The sequence below is a fragment of the Halichoerus grypus genome, chromosome 6, assembly GCF_964656455.1.
Source record: "Halichoerus grypus chromosome 6, mHalGry1.hap1.1, whole genome shotgun sequence".
NCBI classification, from domain to species: Eukaryota; Metazoa; Chordata; class Mammalia; order Carnivora; family Phocidae; genus Halichoerus; species Halichoerus grypus.
The window spans coordinates 61,563,935-61,582,455 of NC_135717.1; the positions used below are offsets into that span (position 1 = coordinate 61,563,935).

General features: G+C 39.1%; 1 protein-coding gene across 2 annotated transcripts in view; it reads left to right on the forward strand.

The window, feature by feature from the left end:
* ARMC3 (armadillo repeat containing 3) overlaps positions 1-18,521 on the forward strand; it is an 89,435-nt gene that overhangs the window by 39,739 nt on the left and 31,175 nt on the right. For both annotated transcript variants that reach the window (XM_036092619.2, XM_078075221.1), the window contains 2 exons: positions 2,903-3,055; positions 3,148-3,253. In XM_036092619.2, coding sequence (XP_035948512.2) covers positions 2,903-3,055; positions 3,148-3,253 — 259 coding nt within the window. The remainder of the gene's footprint in view (positions 1-2,902; positions 3,056-3,147; positions 3,254-18,521) is intronic.

The window sequence follows — 18,521 nt, forward strand, 5'->3', positions numbered from 1 at the left end:
CACAGGGAAGGAAGCAATCAGCAAGACTAAGAGACAACCTACCAAATGAGAGAAGCTATTTGCCCTGTTAGAAAACTCCATTCATAAGCAGATTTTAACAAATACTGCTCTTTATCCTGTTATTAAGAATAATGTAACCATCAGTATTCATTTATAACATTTTTTTTTTACTTTCCATCATCATCAAACATTTTTTGTAGATTAGGTAATGCATTGTCATTGCATGTCAAAAACACAGTTGAAACACACAAACACATAACACACAACCTTGAAGTTTTGTTTGTTGAGTACTTTTTAACCTGCGTCCCCACCCCACCATAGAAAGCCCAGACCAGTATGCCTTTGACCTGGCACCAGGAGGAGGAAGGTGTTAATTACCACGTTGCCATGAGGTTTATGAACTGGCATTAACATCTCAGCAGGAGCAAAGGTGGTACAATAGCAACTTCTGAGAGTGGGTGAAGAAAGCATCATTACAAGCAGATTTATTTCCAGTTACAAAACCTCATGCTTTTTATTTTAGTGATACTGCACAAATGTTATTTTTAAAGGACATTACTCTATTAGTTGCATAATTACCTTGCCATCTTTATTATCTGTGTAATTAAAACATAAATACTTCTTGGTATAGCAATTCAATGAAGGTACTTGGTTAATATGTTAATTCATCTTTTAAATCCATTATAGCCACACTGCAGTCAGCACTTTTGAGGTTTGGTGAACACAGCTGGATTTTGAGAACACTCCCAGCAGGGTTGAGAAACTAATTGCCCACAGTATTTAGATTATTTTGAAAAATCTTTCCAATAATGGCATATATACTGTTTTTTGAATGCAAAAACTGCATTACAACTGCATACTCCAAAGTTAGTCTTTACAAATTAATTCTTTTGGCCGATTTCCCTGGTAGAACTTACTCTCAGACTGTTCTGTTTAGTGAAGTTAATTTAGAGCTTGAGATTCAGGGAAGTCTTAATTATAAATCTAAGCAATTTAGGTCAGAGACTCTAGAAAACTTTCAGATCTTGTTTATTCAGGGATTACTAATCAGGACTACATATATTTTAAAACATTTCAGAAGCCACATAGTTGAGATTTAACTATTAATCGCAACATTTTTATAGAACAGTTCTGACCTGACTGAATCCTAATTTTAAATGAAAGGAGCAAGGGATTAAAATGATAGGATTACAGGACATGGTTCATAATTGGTTTAAGACAAATGAACAGAAGTGGTAGTAATTTAGCTGGTGCCAGTTATGATCAGATTGCAGTGTATCCGATGAACAAAGGCCAAAAATGTTTGCAAAGGTGGTGGCATCTCAATGTGATTCTGCTTCTGTGAGTGGGGCAATTTAAGAAACTCATTGTTGGAAGAAGATAGAAATCGTGTATTAACTTTAAAGTGGAAAACCAGTTTCGATAACTTCTCAGAATATTCCTGGAAAAACAAGTTAATTACAGTATATGTAAGTAATGAATTACTTCCACATGCGGATGTTATGTATGACCTAAATTAGTATCAGCAGTTTTTGCAGAGATTTTTATTCTAACAGAATAGTCTCTTATGTATATCAACATCCTAAGAGCCTGTATCATACATTCTTCTGTTTTAATCAAGTAAATTGAGTTTATGAAGGTCAATTCATGGAGAATCAACCCTAAGACAAAGTTTTTTGAAGGAACTGTAAATAAATTAGCAAAGAATTATTTGTAAGCTGTTGCTTTTCAAACTAGTCTCTGGTACCTCTTATGGCATTAAAATTGAGTTTGGTTAATGTACCTTTTTTCGAGACCATGTCTTTAATAAATAGTAACTTATTTAGAATTAACTATAGAACACAGAACAAAAATTAGGTTTTAATGTTCTAATTTAGTTTAATGTAGTGTTTGCTTAGTATAGTAATGAGGTTGTCATTTATTTAAAAAATGAAACAAAATCAAGAGAAAAACATTAGGGAACAAAGAGAACATTAAAAATACTTGGGTTTTTCATTTAGTGTTCTATGATGGAGTGAATATGGTACGTACTTAGAGTCATAATTTTATTTGTTTTCAAATAAAGAAAATCATGCTAATGTATGTTTAGATTATATTGATGGTAATTTAGCAATTAAATATTTAATTTTTGCTACAACAGCATGTATTATAACGAGGTAAAAAATGAATATGATTTTTTGATATAAGATTATAAATACTTAAGACTTGGGATCATACTCTATTACTCCTTTTTCACTTTCTCCTCTCCTCTCTTTTTCTCTCAAGCATCCAGCATGCCAGTTTGTACACCTTAGGCATTCTTCAAATATTGAGTTTTGTATTTAAAGTGAACATCAAATCAACAGGGTTTTGTCCTTAGTGCGAAGAAAGCATTGTGAACACGGCACCATGCCAGGCCCCATGATTGGCGTTAAATAAGTTCTCTCTAAATCTGAAACTTGCCTTTTTCTTATTATAGAATTGTCATTTTTTTAAAGATTTATTTATTTATTTTAGAGAGACAGAGAGCATGAGCAGGAGGAACAGAGGGAGAGGGAGAGAGAATCTCAAGCAAATTCCGCGCTGAGCGCAGAGCCTGATGCGGGGCTCAATCTCACAACCCTGAGATCATGACCTGAGCTGAAACCAAGAGTCAGAGGCTTAACTGACGAGGCTTAACACCCAGGCACCCCTAGAATTTTCTTTGCTGCGTTATTCATATCGTATTAGGGAAAAAATTCCAATATCCATAAGTCATTTTGCATAATCACTGTGTTCTAAAGGTTAAACAGGTATATATTTTGTTTAGTTTTAAAGCTAAGAAATAGTTTGAATTCCTGTTATATTTTAGATGAGGAAGTAGTTACCCTTGCACAGTTTTTGCCGCAACATTCTGATTTTTTTTCCTTTTGGTTTATGCAAGCTGAAAATAGAAAACTCTTTCACGAACAAGAGGTCGAAAAATGCCTTGTGGCCCTTTTGGGTTCTGAAAATGACGGAACGAAAATTGCTGCCTCCCAAGCTATTTCAGTGATGTGTGAGAATTCAGGCAGCAAAGAATTTTTCAATAATCAGGGTAAGCAGACCAGACAGACCCATTTTTAGGCCACCAAACTGTCGTTTACCTGGATGTTTATAGACCCACATCTTCCCTTTCGGTTTCTGCAGGGATTCCACAGTTAATTCAGTTGCTCAGGAGTGACAGTGAAGAAGTAAGGGAAGCCGCGGCCCTCGCCCTAGCTAATCTGACCACATGCAACACGGCGAATGCAAAGTGAGTACCAGACAACGCAACACTGCCTCGTTTGGGGCCACCCAACAGTCCAACATGTTCTGACTGTAATATTTTGGCTTTCAAGGCAGTGTACATATTCTGTCAGCTGTTCTATCTTGGATTATTCCTCAGAAACCCTCTCGTGTGGAAGATTCCAGAACAAACAGAACTGGAGAGTGCTGGAAATATTAAAGACAACTTTATATAAACCTTTGATACATCTAGAAAAAATTTAAAAGATCCATTTTAAAACATGAACATTAGGCAAATCTAGAAACATTTTAAAAAGTCAATCTGAAACAACATATTATGGGTAAATACTATGAGGAAAGATTGGAAAGGAATGCCCTCTGCATTCCAAACACTGTGGTACATGATCTGTATTCGTTATAAATTTTAATTATCTAGATAATCTGTCAACAAATGAGAAAACCGAGGCTCTGCAATTTACCTAATTTTCCTGGGTATACAAATTTATTAAAATATCTGAGCTGGAAATTAAACCCAGGTCTGCTGGCCTCCAGAATCTATGTTCTTTTCTCTACAGAAGACCACCTTATAAAAGAGTGAGAATTTCTTGAAGGCAACTTTCGTAAATAAAATAATTATTTCCCCTCCCTATATCTCATTTGGTATGCTTATTAGTCAGGATTCTCTAGAGAAACAGAACCGATAGGACATAATATACATAGACATGGAGGTTTATTATAGGAATTGGCTTATGTGATTATGAAGGCCAAGAAGTTTCATGATCTGCCATCTGCAAACTGGGGAACCAGGAAAGATGGTGGTATAATTTAGTCCGAGTTTGACGGCCTGAGAGCCAGGGGAGCCAGTGTCCCAGGGCAGGAAAAGATGAATGTCTCAGCTTAGGCAGAGAGCAAGTTTACCTTTCCACTTTCTTTGTTCTATTTGGACCCTCAATGGATTAGGTGATGCCCACCCACTTTGGTGAGAGCAACCTTTACTCAGTCTACTGATTCAAATGCTAACCTCTTCCAGAAACACCTTCACAGACACACTCAAAAATAATGTTTTACCAGCTACCTGGATATTGTTTTGCCCAGTCAAGTTGACACATAAAGTCCACCATCACAATATGTAAGTTATTAACTTTCATGTATTATTCCTTTGTGGCATTGTGGCTAAAATTACTCTTTTTTAACTTGAAATAAATCTTCCTCCACCTCCCTCATATACTTAATCTATTTCTTACCCTTTCCTTCCCTTTCACTCCTCCCACACAAATATTTTACAAGTCCTTAATGCAATGACTAAAAATCTAACAATGCCTGATTCAAATTCAGCCAAAATGTATAAGCATCAGAACAAAATTGTGTTCCTTTAAAAGCTACAATCTTTGACACGGTAATTTCCAAAATTCAGGGTCATCATCATCTATATGAAAGCACACAAATTTCTAGAATATTGAGTCATAGTAAGTAGCAATTTGAAAATAGCTTATTTAGTGATTGTTCCAGTATCGTCGGGCCGGTGCTAAAGTCTTATCAGTGACACTAAAACTCTTCTATCTCAGGTGCATTTAGATTTATATATTACCTAAAACACTTTAACAGGCCTCCAGAGTGTATAGACATCGTAATTTGATGTGAGTTTGCCTGGCTTATATCATCTCACAGTTTTATATAAAATCATAGAAAATTAGGATGTTAAGTAGCTTCTAAAAGAGGCTGCCTCCAGATTTTCTCTTGCAATTTAATCATCTATTTCACAGAATTTTGTCATCTGACTCTAGGTTCCATTTTGTGAACATAGAAAGGTCAATTAACACTAAATGATGCCACACATCTCTATTTTTGTAATTTATTTTTTTATAAATTTTCAATTGCAGTTATTTAATCTATTATATATTGTCCTTTCTGATTTTTTTGTTTTTCAATTTGTGTTTGGTATGGAAAATGGGACATGAATAAAAGCGGTTTTATGGATGTCTTTTGAGGCCTGTATAGTTTTTACTTTGGACTTTTGAGCTAAAAGATATTGAAAATAAATATTTCTGAGGAGGAGATGGAGTCAGATTTGACATGTTTGCACCAAATGCTGAAGACTGGAGTTGACAAAGATTCTATAGTCAATCAAAAGGAATGAAAACAAGTAAGCCACATTGTCTATCCTTCTAGCAAGCCTCTTAGAGTATTAATTAGAACCACAACAGAAGAGACAGCAACCATGACTGATTATTTTTAATAAGAAGTGTTTTCTACTCAGATCATCTTTAAAAACATATTAGCTTAAACTCAGCATTGGTGAGTATTTCTAGCATTACATTTTAGAAGTGTGACCTTAGATCACCTTTCCTAGCTGTGGGATAGGGGTTGGGGGGCTGAGTCACGGCTCTGCTGCTGGGGTGGTGGGACTAGGGGATAGAAAGAATGTTGCTTTTCTGCCACACCTAAGTGGTAAAAGAAGGCAAAAAACCAGAGTTAATGTCTTCCAGGTGCACTGGGTAGCTGTTGAGGTACCTGATAATTGCTAGCCTAATTTAAAAAAAAAAATTGCAGCTAAGCACTGTGAATACTAATTTTGTTTGTTAGAAGACAACCCTCCGACATTCATATCCCTATATGCCTAAAATGGATTTCTAATTCTTTTTTTTTTTAAGATTTTATTTATTTATTTGACAGAGATAGAGTGAGAGAGAGGGAACGCAAGCAGGGGGAGTGGGAGAGGGAGAAGCAGTCTTCCCGCGGAGCAGGGAGCCTGATGTGAGGCTCGATCCCAGGACCCTGGGATCATGGCCCCAGCCGAAGGCAGATGCTTAACCGACTGAGTCACCAAGGCGCCCTGGATTTTTAATTCTTAAAGCCAGGGCACCTTCTGGAGTTGGAGGCCCATTTCATGAAATGAATGTTCTCTGGTGTGTTATGATTACATTTAATGCTGATATAATTTCCTTTATGTAACAACAGATTTTTGCCTGGCAAGTTGTGGGTAAATTAAAATTTTCTAAGTTGAAAAAAAGAACAAAAACGGGGCACCTGGGTGGCTCAGTCGTTAAACGTCTGCCTTCGGCTCAGGTCATAGTCCCAGGGTCCTGCGATCAAGGCCCGCATCAGGCTCCCTGCTCAGCGGGAAGCCTGCTTCTCCCTCTCCCACTCCCCCTGCTTGTGTTCCCTCTCTCGCTGTGTCTCTCTCTGTCAAATAAGGAAATAAAATCTTAAAAAAAAAATAAGTTGAAGGAAAAAAAATCAACCAAAGGAAGGAAAAATATACTTTGTGGTGACTCTTTTTGTGAAATTGATAAATGGTTTTAAAAAACAAAATATTTTTACAGTCTAAAAATAGAATTTTATACAAATTTGTAATCTAAAATACCTATATTCAGATGTTCACACATCTTGCTTTCTTAAGAGAGAAAACACACTCATATGCAATAGAATGGTAAGATGATGAGCAATTTTGGTAGCAGTGATAAATAAATAGCCAGACCACCCATACCCGTTTCAACTTTAATTATAAATATCACCTTAATTGGTGCCAAAAGATTTTGCCTCACTGGTATTCTCTGGGAATGAGGCTTCCTGGATGCTCAAGTTTTCCGTATATTTGAAAATTCTTTATAATCAACAAAGCTTTTTAAAGTTTGTAATGCATGTGAATTAAAATACTCTAAAATCCTTCCCTCCAACTTTTGAAGCTGATCATACTGTTATTAGACTTTTGGGGGAGGGTTATGGTCACCATTTTGAGTTGATGGCCACCGTGTGCTCCGTGGTGGTATCAGCGCCCTGCAGGGAGGGTGGACGGCTGCTGCACCATGAGGGTGACCTCCCGGCTTCAGTGCCTCTTGGATGTTGATGCATCTTGTCGACTCCTCATTGGCAAGCTGTCAGTATCAATTTTCACTGCTGTCTGTAGATCTGATTGGCAGGACTGATCCTGCCAAAATTCTCTTCAAATGCCTTCCTTTCGGTCAGTTAAAAGCTTGGATATCAGGTAACCAAGCTTTATCAAATTTTATATAAAGCCATAAGTGAAGGCCTGAGACCTCTTCTCTAAGTGGTTTGGGTCCTCAGAGACCATTTCTTCCTTCCTTCCTTTCTCTCTTCCTTCCTTTCTCTCTTCCTCCCTCCCTCCCTCCCTTTTTTCCTTCCTTCTTTCCTTCCTTTCCTCCCTTCCTTCCTTCCTTCTTTTTTCTTTCTTTCTTTCTGATAGTGCTCATGTATATTATGGATATATGAAGTTTCCAGGTATTTGAGTTATAGACAATTGAGACTGTACTTAAAAAACAATAAATCTGACAGACACACATTCCTTTGCTCACAAATAAGCAGGTGTTGGGGAGTAAAATGATGAAAAGTAAAGTAGATCACAAAATCTGTTCTGGAAATACGTACAACTTCCAGTAGTATTTTGCCTCAGGCCTTATGGATGGACCAGTCTCTGCATGGAATGTTCTTCTAACCCCAGAATGCCCATGGCTCACTCGTCCTTCAAGTCTGTTCAAATGTCACCTTTTTTTTTTTTTTTTTAAGATTTTATTTATTTATTTGACACAGAGAGAGAGACAGCGAGAGAGGGAACACAAGCAGGGGTAGTGGGAGAGGGAGGAGCAGGCTTCCCGCCGAGCAGGGAGCCCGATGTGGGGCTCGATCCCAGGACCCTGGGATCATGACCTGAGCCGAAGGCAGACGCTTAACGACTGAGCCACCCAGGTGCCCCCAAATGTCACCTTCTTAAAGAGACCCACCATGACCACATTGTTTACTGTTGCACCCACACACACTTTTTCTCAAACCTCTTTCCCTGCTGCCCCTTTTCCATCGCACTTATGATTTTCTAACATACTGTGTAACTCACTCATTATGTTTGTTATTTATTTTCTGTCCCCAACCCTCCTCTGACCAGCACCCATGAAGGAAGTGCCTTTGTCTGTTTAATTCGCTGATGCCTACCAAGCATCTAGAATAGTGCCCACTGCAGAGTAGGCATTTGGGGGAAGTGGACTTACCCAAAATACAATGGAAAGCAACAGGACAGTGAAAAAACAGGTCTGTCTGACATCAACCAATGCCCGTAACTTCAAACAGAAAGCGATCATCTCTATTGTTTTGTGTGTTCACTTTTACATAATTGGAATCACAGAAGCAGCCGTGGAAACACACCTCTAAGAGTTTTCTAGTCATACTTCTCATTCTTTATTATCTTCAGGGTAAAAATCACTTAAAGTGGATAAAAACATGGTAAGGCCACAAACACAAATAAAAATAACAGTTTGGAGGTGTAGGAAAAAAGGACAAGAACAGCCAGATTGATTCATTCATTCATTCATTTATTTTAAGATTTTATTTATTTATTTGTCAGAGAGAGAGAACAAGCATAAGCAGGGGAAGCAGTGGGCAGAGGGAGAAGCAGGCTCCCCGCTGAGCAAGGAGCCAGAAGTGGGACTCAATCCCAGGACCCTGGGATCATGACCTGAGCCGAAGGCAGACGCTTAACCAACTGAGCCACGCAGGTGTCCCAACCAGATTCACTTATTTAAAGTGATAGAGGAGAAAGAAAAGTAAAATTATTTTTTAAGTGAATAAATAAAAAGTGAGAAGGCTAAGACAACCCCATAGGAAAAAATAAGTGAAAATAGAAACCAAAGAGCAATAATGAATTTTTATATAAAAATGTAACCCATTGGGGTGGCTGGGTGACTCTGTCAGTTAAGCGTCCAAATCTTGGTTTTGGCTCGGGTCATGATCTCAGGGTGGTGGGATCGAGCCCTGCGTCAGGCTCTGCTCTCAGCAAGGAGCCTGCTTAAAGAGTCTCTCCCTCTCTCTCTGCTCCTACCCGCCCCCCACCCCCCACCCCACCCCCCGCCGGGGCTCACATGCATGTGCCCTCTTTCTCCCTAAAAATAAATAATCTTAAAAAAAATGTAACCCCCTTAGTTACTCTGGACACTGTTACCCTTTCTTGGTTCACTGCTAATCTTTCTGACAATTCTCAATTTATAATACTTTTTAGAAAGGAGAAAGTTGTTGATTTTTGATACAGGAAATACCATTTCAGCGAAATTTCATGTGATATTTACCTTGTACTCTTCTATCCAATTATTCATATCAAAGCTGTACATTATTTATGCAAATACCGAGAGAAATATTCTTGGTTGACATTCTTCTGAGGGGCAGATTCTACATATTATAGGAGTATTTTAAACTGTTAATTTATAACATCACTGCCATCTGTTGGATCTGATCAGAATTAGAGTTTCTGAGTTGTCCTAAGAATAAAAAGAGTTCTGTGGTTTTCATTTTCCTTGCCAACACTAAGTAAATTTTGGCTATTAGTAAACTATGAAAAGATTAGAAAATAGTATGGTTGGTGACTACATAGTTCTCAAAAGATAGTTATTTTAGGAAATAAGACAATGAATAAAATAAAAACATAAAAAGTAATAATACAATTAATACCCATAGATAAGTAAATACAAACTGTGGTTTTGCTGTAGAAAATACATAATCAAGTCTCTATTGTTTATTCATAGATCATACTAACTCCTGATTCTTCATACTTATTCCATGTTCTCTCCATGAACAACTGGGTGATTTTGCCCAAGCTTAGAGACCTTCTAATCTCCATTTCTTTGTTTTTTATTTTTTATTTCTTATACCCCTTCTTCGCTTTCCGCAACAGCAGTGAGTTAAGTAAGTTCTAAATGACAGCACATATAGTGGTTACTTAAACAAACAAAAAGTTGATTGCTGGGCCACTGCAGGCCTTCATAATACCAGAGACAAAGCTGCTCTTCTTCTTTCTTCTTTCTTCTTTCTTCTTCTTCTTCTTCTTCAAGATTTTATTCATTTACTTAGAGAGAGAGAGAACACAAGTGGGGAGGAGAGGGGGAAGCAGGTTCCCCGCTGAGCAGTGAGCCCAACATGGGGCTCGATCCCAGGACCCCGGGACCATGACCTGAGCCGAGGGCAGACACTTAACTGACTGAGCCACCTAGGGGCCCCTAGAGACAAAGCTCTTTTGTAGGGACCCATCTGCTATTGTGTGACCTATGGTCAGGACCACAAAAAAGGAAATGAGGAGATGAGTAAGGAGTATACCTCAAAGGGATTCCAGAAAGAGACACAATGCCCCCAAATTATATGGATGTGTGTTTGAGTACTTTGGAAACTTTTGAATGTTCTTTATTATTTGTGGATAACCTGTCATTTTGTATTATCAGTATTAATATTTCTCTTCACTAACGTAGAAATAAAGCATTGACTGAATAGTAGAATTATTCATGGCGTACCATGCCTAAGAAAGCCACGTAAGGCGTAGAGAAACCATTTGAAAGGTGTGCCATGTACAGAACTTTATACAGCACTTCAAGAAAAGGCAGGACTTCATCTGTTCACCATGACCCAACTCCCTATCGGTCACTGGGCATTGTCCGGGGAGAGCCTGACCATAAGTCATTTCTTGGAATGTTAAGTCTCTCTAGTATTGTATAGAAAGCACTTCTCAAAGCTTTTTTTTTTTTTTTCCATTCTCACCCCATTAAATAGAGTTGGGGGAAGGTAATATATTTGTATATTTATTTCTACAAGTATTTCTTTTAATTTGTAGACTTAAATATATAGACTAATGCAATGTCTTAGAATTGGCTATATTATGCACTCGAAGCTATTGTGCACCCAACGAGGACAGTCACTTTGAAGGAGAAAAAAAACAGTCTCCCCTAAAGTTGGCAAAACACCACAAGCTTCACTTCCATCTCTGTTCCTCTATGGGAAGAGATGGGATGTATGGCTTTGAGATGGCCAAGAGTCGTGTAATCTCACCCTTTGAAAATAAATTTTACCGTCTGTTCTAGAACATACTTCTTGGCCAGTTCACACATATACACTTAGAGTAAGTAATCTTGTCACTTTGAATACTTTGCTATTAAAGAAACATCGACTGTAGAACTAATCCACTGTGATTTACAAAATTAAAATGCAGTCTCATGAAAAATGCAAACTCATGTTACAGGCTTGATGTATCGGTTGGACTTCAGAATGCCAAAGCTGTACAGTTATTGTCTTTGTTGCGTAAGGGTTTTTCACCAGGAAAATGTTTCCAGAGCTCTGTTTTCACTGCTGTGAAGGGAACTGTGTCTTCATACTGACCCCTAGTGGTCATTAAGAAGGAAGTTGGGGGAGGGGCAAAAAAGGCAATGGAAAGATTGCTCTGAATTTTAATGAAAGGCACAATAATTTAATTTGAAACACTCTCTGGTGCATCTAAAATAATATTTTAAAACATTATTAAAATATTGTCATCTCGTAAGCATTTCATTGTGTTGCTTTTGAAGAAAGAATATTCTCCTGCTAAATGTGTTAATAGATGCTTACATTTGTCTTTGGTCCCTTTTAAGGTGCAGTCACTTTAAAATGTTTTGACACATTCATTGTTCTGGTGACTGAATATCTGCTGTGCTATATAACCATATAGGATTAATAGCATATGCTTGGACAGCATTAGTTAATCTCATGGTTATTGTAGTCTCTCTAGAGCTGATTTTTTGCTCTTGACTTTGTATAATAGAAAAGATTATTTTGTTTTAAAATTCTTATTAGTATCACTTTGCTGTAAGATGCTACCTCCTTTGAATTAGAATGCTCACAATGTGAGCATCCTACAAGATAACTGAGTTAGTTTCATAACCTTTTAGGAAATTCAGTTTTGTATAAGGATGTTTTAAACTTTTGTATTAAGGATGATATCTCAAAGAATTTAAAGTGTTTATTTACTATTTTAAAAGGCTTCTGAAGTTAATAGATCAAATAAATGGGAAGAGTCTTTGTGGTAAACTTAAAATTTATTCTTGTATTATTTCCATCCAAGTTTACTGAATGGATATTTTTCATTTCTACCTGTTAGCGCCTTGATTCCTTCTCTGCCTGAGAGAATGTTGTTGTAACACAGGCTGTAGTAGGTTGGAAAAATCATACTGGATTTGAAGAAAGATATACAGTGAAAAGCTGGATATTACAATAAAACAGGTTGATTCCATATCTCCATTTTGTGTTAGTTGTTGCCTAGTCGACCTTCACAGTTTAAAATTTATTGGCTACTAGTTTCGTGAGGCTGTGGGGATCCCATGAAATGTTCAATTAGAAAATTGTCTGTGCTGCTTTTATTACCCAGAGAGCAGAGACTGACATTTGCATATTCTTATCTTAAAGTTTCTGGTACCCCTTTCAGGTTTGATTTCTTTTTTTTTTTTAAGATTTTATTTATTTATTTGACAGAAAGAGAGACAGCGAGAGAGGGAACACAAGCAGGGGGAGTGGGAGAGGGAGAAGCAGGCTTCCCGCGGAGCAGGGAGCCCGATGTGGGGCTCGATCCCAGGACCCTGAGATCATGACCTGAGCTGAAGGCAGACGCTTCACGACTGAGCCACCCAGGCGCCCTCAGGTTTGATTTCTAACATTATTGATTTTCATAGAAAATTTTCAAATTATTGTGTGATTTTTTTCTCTCACATTCTCACTTTGAAGCAGTACTTAAAACCTACATAAATTCCATTTTTACTCATCCTTGACTTTTTATATTAGTCATTTTCTGTGATTTTTTTTTTCTCTCTGGAAATGGCCTTTATTACTCACTGGCTGCACCTAAATGGGAAAGACTTGGGTGGGACTCCCGAGGAAACTGTCACAGCTCTAGCCCTGCAGGTGTTGGAGGTTTGACCACTTCGCTGAAAAGTTGTCTGAAAATGAAAATTTCATACACACATGCAAATTTGGAAATACGATATTTTTCCATGGTCCAAAAATTCGAGATAGGATATAGGAAAATCTCTGCCTTGTGGCTCACTGAATATAGCAGACAGTGGTGATGGTGAGAACTGGGGTGTGTGGGCCAGGCTTTGAGCTAGATACTTGAAATGGAATATATTATTAAATCCTCGAAGCAGTCCCATGAAGCAGGGATAATTGTTAGGTCCACTTTGCGGATGAGGAAACAGAGGAACAGTCTTTGCCCAGGGTCATGGCAGCGGGGTGGACACACCCCAAGGTAGTCCGCTATGCACAACCATAGGGAGTTTGTGGGAGTTGAAACTCCTAGTCTCCACTCCTGCAACTTTTCTCTCTCTCTGCCTCCTGCTTAGTATCTGAGTCTGAACTTCTCCAGATCTTCACCAAAATGCTTTTCTTTGCTTTCCTGATCTCTGAATCCAGACTGGCCTGCCCAGGGCTCCTGGAACTCCAGTCGGCCCCTCCCGAGGGGTGAATCTTCATTTCCTCCTTTCCTTCCTAAATAATAAGGACCACTCCATTCCTCCCAGCTTCCTTTCCGTTATCCTTCCTCTCCTTCCCCCTCCTTCTGTAAGGAGAATAAGGAAAAGGGAAAAAATATATCCATTGGTTAGTAAGAATTTCCCACTATGCTATATATCAAACTGGCCTGCCTCATTTCTCATTCCCTGGATTTTTTTTTTTTTCTAGAAAACACCACACTTTTTAAAGCTTCAGAGAGGGATGATTGAAAAAAGGTTATAGACTAAAAGTCAGATCACCAGTGTTTTAATCCTGTGTTGGTTGATTGACTTGCCTCACGAGCAAGTCTTAGTCTCTCTAAATGTTATCTTTCTTAACTACAGAACAAAGAAAAGCGAGCCTAGATTATCTGTTACATTTTGTGCATCTGAGTAACTACCTCTATCCAGTATCATAGGGAGTCTTGAGCACAACTTCCACTAGGAACTAGTTGGGATCACTCTTTACCACTTTTATCATTTTATCTCAGAGGTGAAGGCAGTTAAGAGTTTAGGTTTCTTTTGTAACTCTTTCTCCATTTCTTGGGGGTTCTTTATGTCTAGGCACTGTTCTAGGCTGCAGGGATACTGTGGGGAGCACATCGAAGGTTCCATCAGACTGCTGTCATGAAACCTACATTTCGCACAGGGAGTCGGACCATAGGGAGTAATTTTAAGAAGGTAATTTGAGAAGAGATAACAGTATCAATTAAATAAAGCAGCACAATGTCCTAGAGAGGAGCATGCATGACACCGGGTTGTGAAAGGGGTCAGGGAGGATGACATAAAGCTCGTCCAAGACAGCCTCTCCAAAGAGGGGACATTAGAGCTGACGAGAATAAGGCAGCCGGGCAAGTGCCAGGGGTTTTGATGTGCTGTTGCAAGAAAGCATGCAGCGTCCTTATTATTTAGTGAAGAAAATAAACAATGGTACCTCTAATTACTTTGGGATTGCGTCACTTGTCACATGCAGATACGTAAATAGGCTGATTTCCAGGCTAAACAGAAACATTCAGTAACTGCAAAAGCCATTTATTATGAGTATTCCAACACCTTGACCAATATTCCTATTTTATCGGGAGACAAATCAGCCATGTAACATGAAGACGGTTGTTCTTTCCTGATGGCAGCTAGTTAATTATTGGCAGGCATTCCAGCTCTCAAAACAGAAGGTGGTATGTATGGAAGTGAAGGATTGTGATTGAGCAGATAGGTCAATAAGGATTCCATGTCACTTGTAAGAAAATTACATTTGATCTCCCTAGACTTTGACTGACTGCCTCATAATTGGTAACAAAAACCTGCACGCTGTTTGTGGAGGTGCTGGGTTAGCACGGACTAGTTAGTCTCTTCGCAACTGGCCGCGCTCTCTTTAGAAACCATGACGTCATAGCAACCGTAGCAGAAGAGCACACTCTGAAAGTCTCAAAATTATGCCACTGAGATACATCAATATGAGGGAAACAATTAGGTCACATACTTTAAAAAAACATTTTTTTTTTTTGCATTCTCCCTATTTTGCAATAGGATGTAAAACTGCATGCATTTGTTTTCCTGGCTGGGTTTTCCTTTAATAATTACATGCTACTTAAAAAACCCTTCATTTTAAGCATTTGCCTACAGTTAATTGTGATCCTCTCCCTTAACTACTGATCAGCTTCTTTAAATAATATTTCTTTCAAAGGAGAAAATTCTCTTGGCTACTTTTGTCAGCCGTGGAGTTCGGCCAGAGTTGGGGGCCAACATCCCATTCTTCTGCCACTGTGGGGCTGGCGGCAGGGTCATGGTTGTTTTGGATGTAGTCAGAAATTGATCAATTTAACGAACACACTCGACTTCTTGGATCATTACTTTTGTTGAAAAATTGGCTGGAACGAGAGTCAGGAATCCTGTCACAGCATTCCAAATCTGGCTGTGACAACCAGTAGACCCGTTTATCATCCCGGCCAGCGCCCCAGCCCCACGCACCTGTGTAGGCTCACGGGCAGCTGACAAGGCTCACACGTGCGCCCCCCGCGCCCGCTGCCTGAGCACCTCTCCTGACCACTTGCAGCGAGTCTGCTGCCAGTATGTCTTCCTTGGTGTGACAAACCTCGCCGAGACATATGAAAAGTCATGCTGGTGGGAATGGTTGTAATCACTGTTAACAAACAAGGTTCTGATTGCCAATATTACCATCTGTTCCATCGGGTTCCACATATTACCCTGTATGTGGGCTCTGTTAAACAGATTTCTGTACTGCCCAAGGTCACCCTTGATTCATGTAACCAGCCTTTGCAGATGGGGTAAATGTGAACCTCCGAAGTGCAACAAAGGTTTTCTGAGAAGTACCAAATAAGTGTCATCTGATGACGCGACCCAAATAGAGTCGACCGTGTCTGCAAAGACAAAATAGGGACATCCTTTGGTATATAAAGGACATATCCCTAAGACGTGGTCTAAAGTGCAAGATGTCATTCCCTAAACTCTGTATAAAAATTGCTTCACTAAATAAATAGGGAAGTGTTGGGGATGGGGAGAGCAGCTGTAAGTGCTACAAGCAGAGATCTCAATTGTGTTGGGCCCTATGCCTTCTTGCAAATGTAAAGCTGAACTGGGTATTTTTCCCTCACCCTCTCTCGACTCCTACTGAGGTTTTCTTCATCGCTCCCCTTGAGTGGAGTCAAGTCAATTTAAATATATTGATCTTCTCAGCACCGGGGATATGAATGAGACTCAAGCCCTGCCTCTAAGAAGTGGGGACCAGGTGTAGACATAGCAAAAGGAAGGTGTGAGTAAAAAGGAGAGGTGGGGATGGACAAGAATGACCGCACAGGAAGGGGCAGTTGAGCGGCTTTTGAAGGGTGAGCTACAGTTCCCTGGGGAAAGGGGTGTGGACAGGTAGGGCCGGGACTTTTGGGCAGAGAAAACGTGAATGCAAAGACACACTCACATGAAATCACATAGTATTTTCAGCGAGCTGTAAACAGACACTATGTGTGCACAGTCATTGTATTTTTCCTTAACCACGTTCTTAGTGCCCCTGCTGTAAGTGCTTTTTCATTGTGGGTCTCAGGGATTTAACCAAAAAGCTTTGTGGTAAACTCCTTTCCACAACAAGCTTCTATAACATAGTATTTCAAGATTGTTGCCGTTCTGTGTGACCATTTGTGCCAAAACATCATTTTAAAAAATGTATATATGTTTAGCAAACAAATGATCTTGAGCTCATGGGGAAAAGAGACCTGGTATCTAGTTTGAGGGTCAAGATATGCTTCCTTGAGGAAGAGGCATTTGTGCTGAGCTTGGCAAGGTGAATGGGAATTATCCGGGGGAAGAGTTCCTCAGGAAGTAAGAACGGCAGGCATATGGGAATACCCAGAGGTAAGCCAGAGCCTGGCCTGTTGCAGGTCGCAGAGAGGCCCAGAGCACAAAGCCACAGGGAGAGGTGAGGGGGCGTGTGCTGGTGGGGGAGGCAGGTGGGCTCGTGCAGGGCCTTGGAGGCCATGTGGTAAATTTAGGGCTTCACCCTGAGCAATGGGAAACCAGAAACATTTTAAGGAGGGGAGAAATCTGATGATGTGTATGATGTATATAATAATCTGATTATTATTTTAAAAGATCACGTTAGCTAAAAGTTGGAGAAAGAATCGGTGGGGGGGGGGGGGGAGGAGAGACCTGTTAGAAGAGCACATCAATTCACAAGGGATTAATGAACTGGATTAGATAGGAGAGATGGAGCTGGAGACAAGAGAGAGATTGGAGAAATAGGGAAGCGGAAAAGAGTTAGGACTTGGTAATAAATTGGATACACATGACGTGCCGAACTTCACTTCTGTTTACATATATCAAATGATATAAACAGATGTTTTTATACTTTACCATATTTGGGTTTTAGTTAGTTTTTTGAACTCTTACTTGATTAAACTCCAACTGATGGAGGTTCACGATAGTAAGAATCAAAATATTTTCAGATTATCATGATGACATATGGCCCTATAATTCTGGATTTTGTAACAAAGCAGTTTGACTTCTGTCCCGTTCATTTGGATAATGCCATACTATCTAGGAAACGGAAATGTGTTTTTAAAATATGACAGGCTCCAGCCTGTGTACATATCAGATACAGGGAAAAATAAAACAGAATGTCTTGGGTTTGAAACACAAAATTAATGCAGTTCTTTTTTTTAAAAAAAATGTAAATTCTGTGCTCTATTTCTAGAATGAAATTAGGTTTTCTTAGGTAAGAATAATAGCTTGATTTTTTTCCACCATAATAACTTAATCTTGGTTATGCTTTTCACACCTAACTAGACTGCACACAGCACATTATGGGCAGGTATGTACACACAATGCAAATTGTTCTCCCAGCTGCACACGTACGATTTGTCTTTTGGTGCTGGCGGTTATGTTCAATTTAGTAAAAGCTGTATTCCACTGTGTACTAGAATCTTCGGTTCCTTAACCAGCTAGGATTTTATGTACTTCTCTTTACTGGTTCATAAAAAGCACAGAAAAGAGCAGAAGGCAGAGATAGAAATGAATCAAGGCAAAATATGCCTTTGTCCAGGAGAGAGGAGGAAGCAAACCCAAGCACCAAAGCTGTGAGCAGAGGCGCATCTGATGAAAATTCGGTATCTCGCAGCCCTTTTTTTTTTTTTTTAATAAATAAGATAAACTGAAATGACAAAGTGGGATCCTATGTATTCACTTAAATTTTCCAGAAAACCCCTGAAACATACAAAAGACACAGACCTGGAGAATGTACTAGTATGCACTTACCTATAATACTTGTAGTTTCTGTCACGGTTACAATGAAACACCTCCACTGTGTTCTCCTCCCTGATTCTCCAGGATGTTTTGAAAGGTGAACCTTGTCAAAGGAAAAATCACTAAGTGACAAAAGGCATCGTGCCTTCTAACTGAGGAATGTTTGCAATGATTACAAACTACAGAGTATTTTGGTTGAAGGGACCAATTGCGTTCAGTGCCTGAAAAATAAGTCAAAGAAATAAAATTATTTTTGAGCAGGTTTACGTC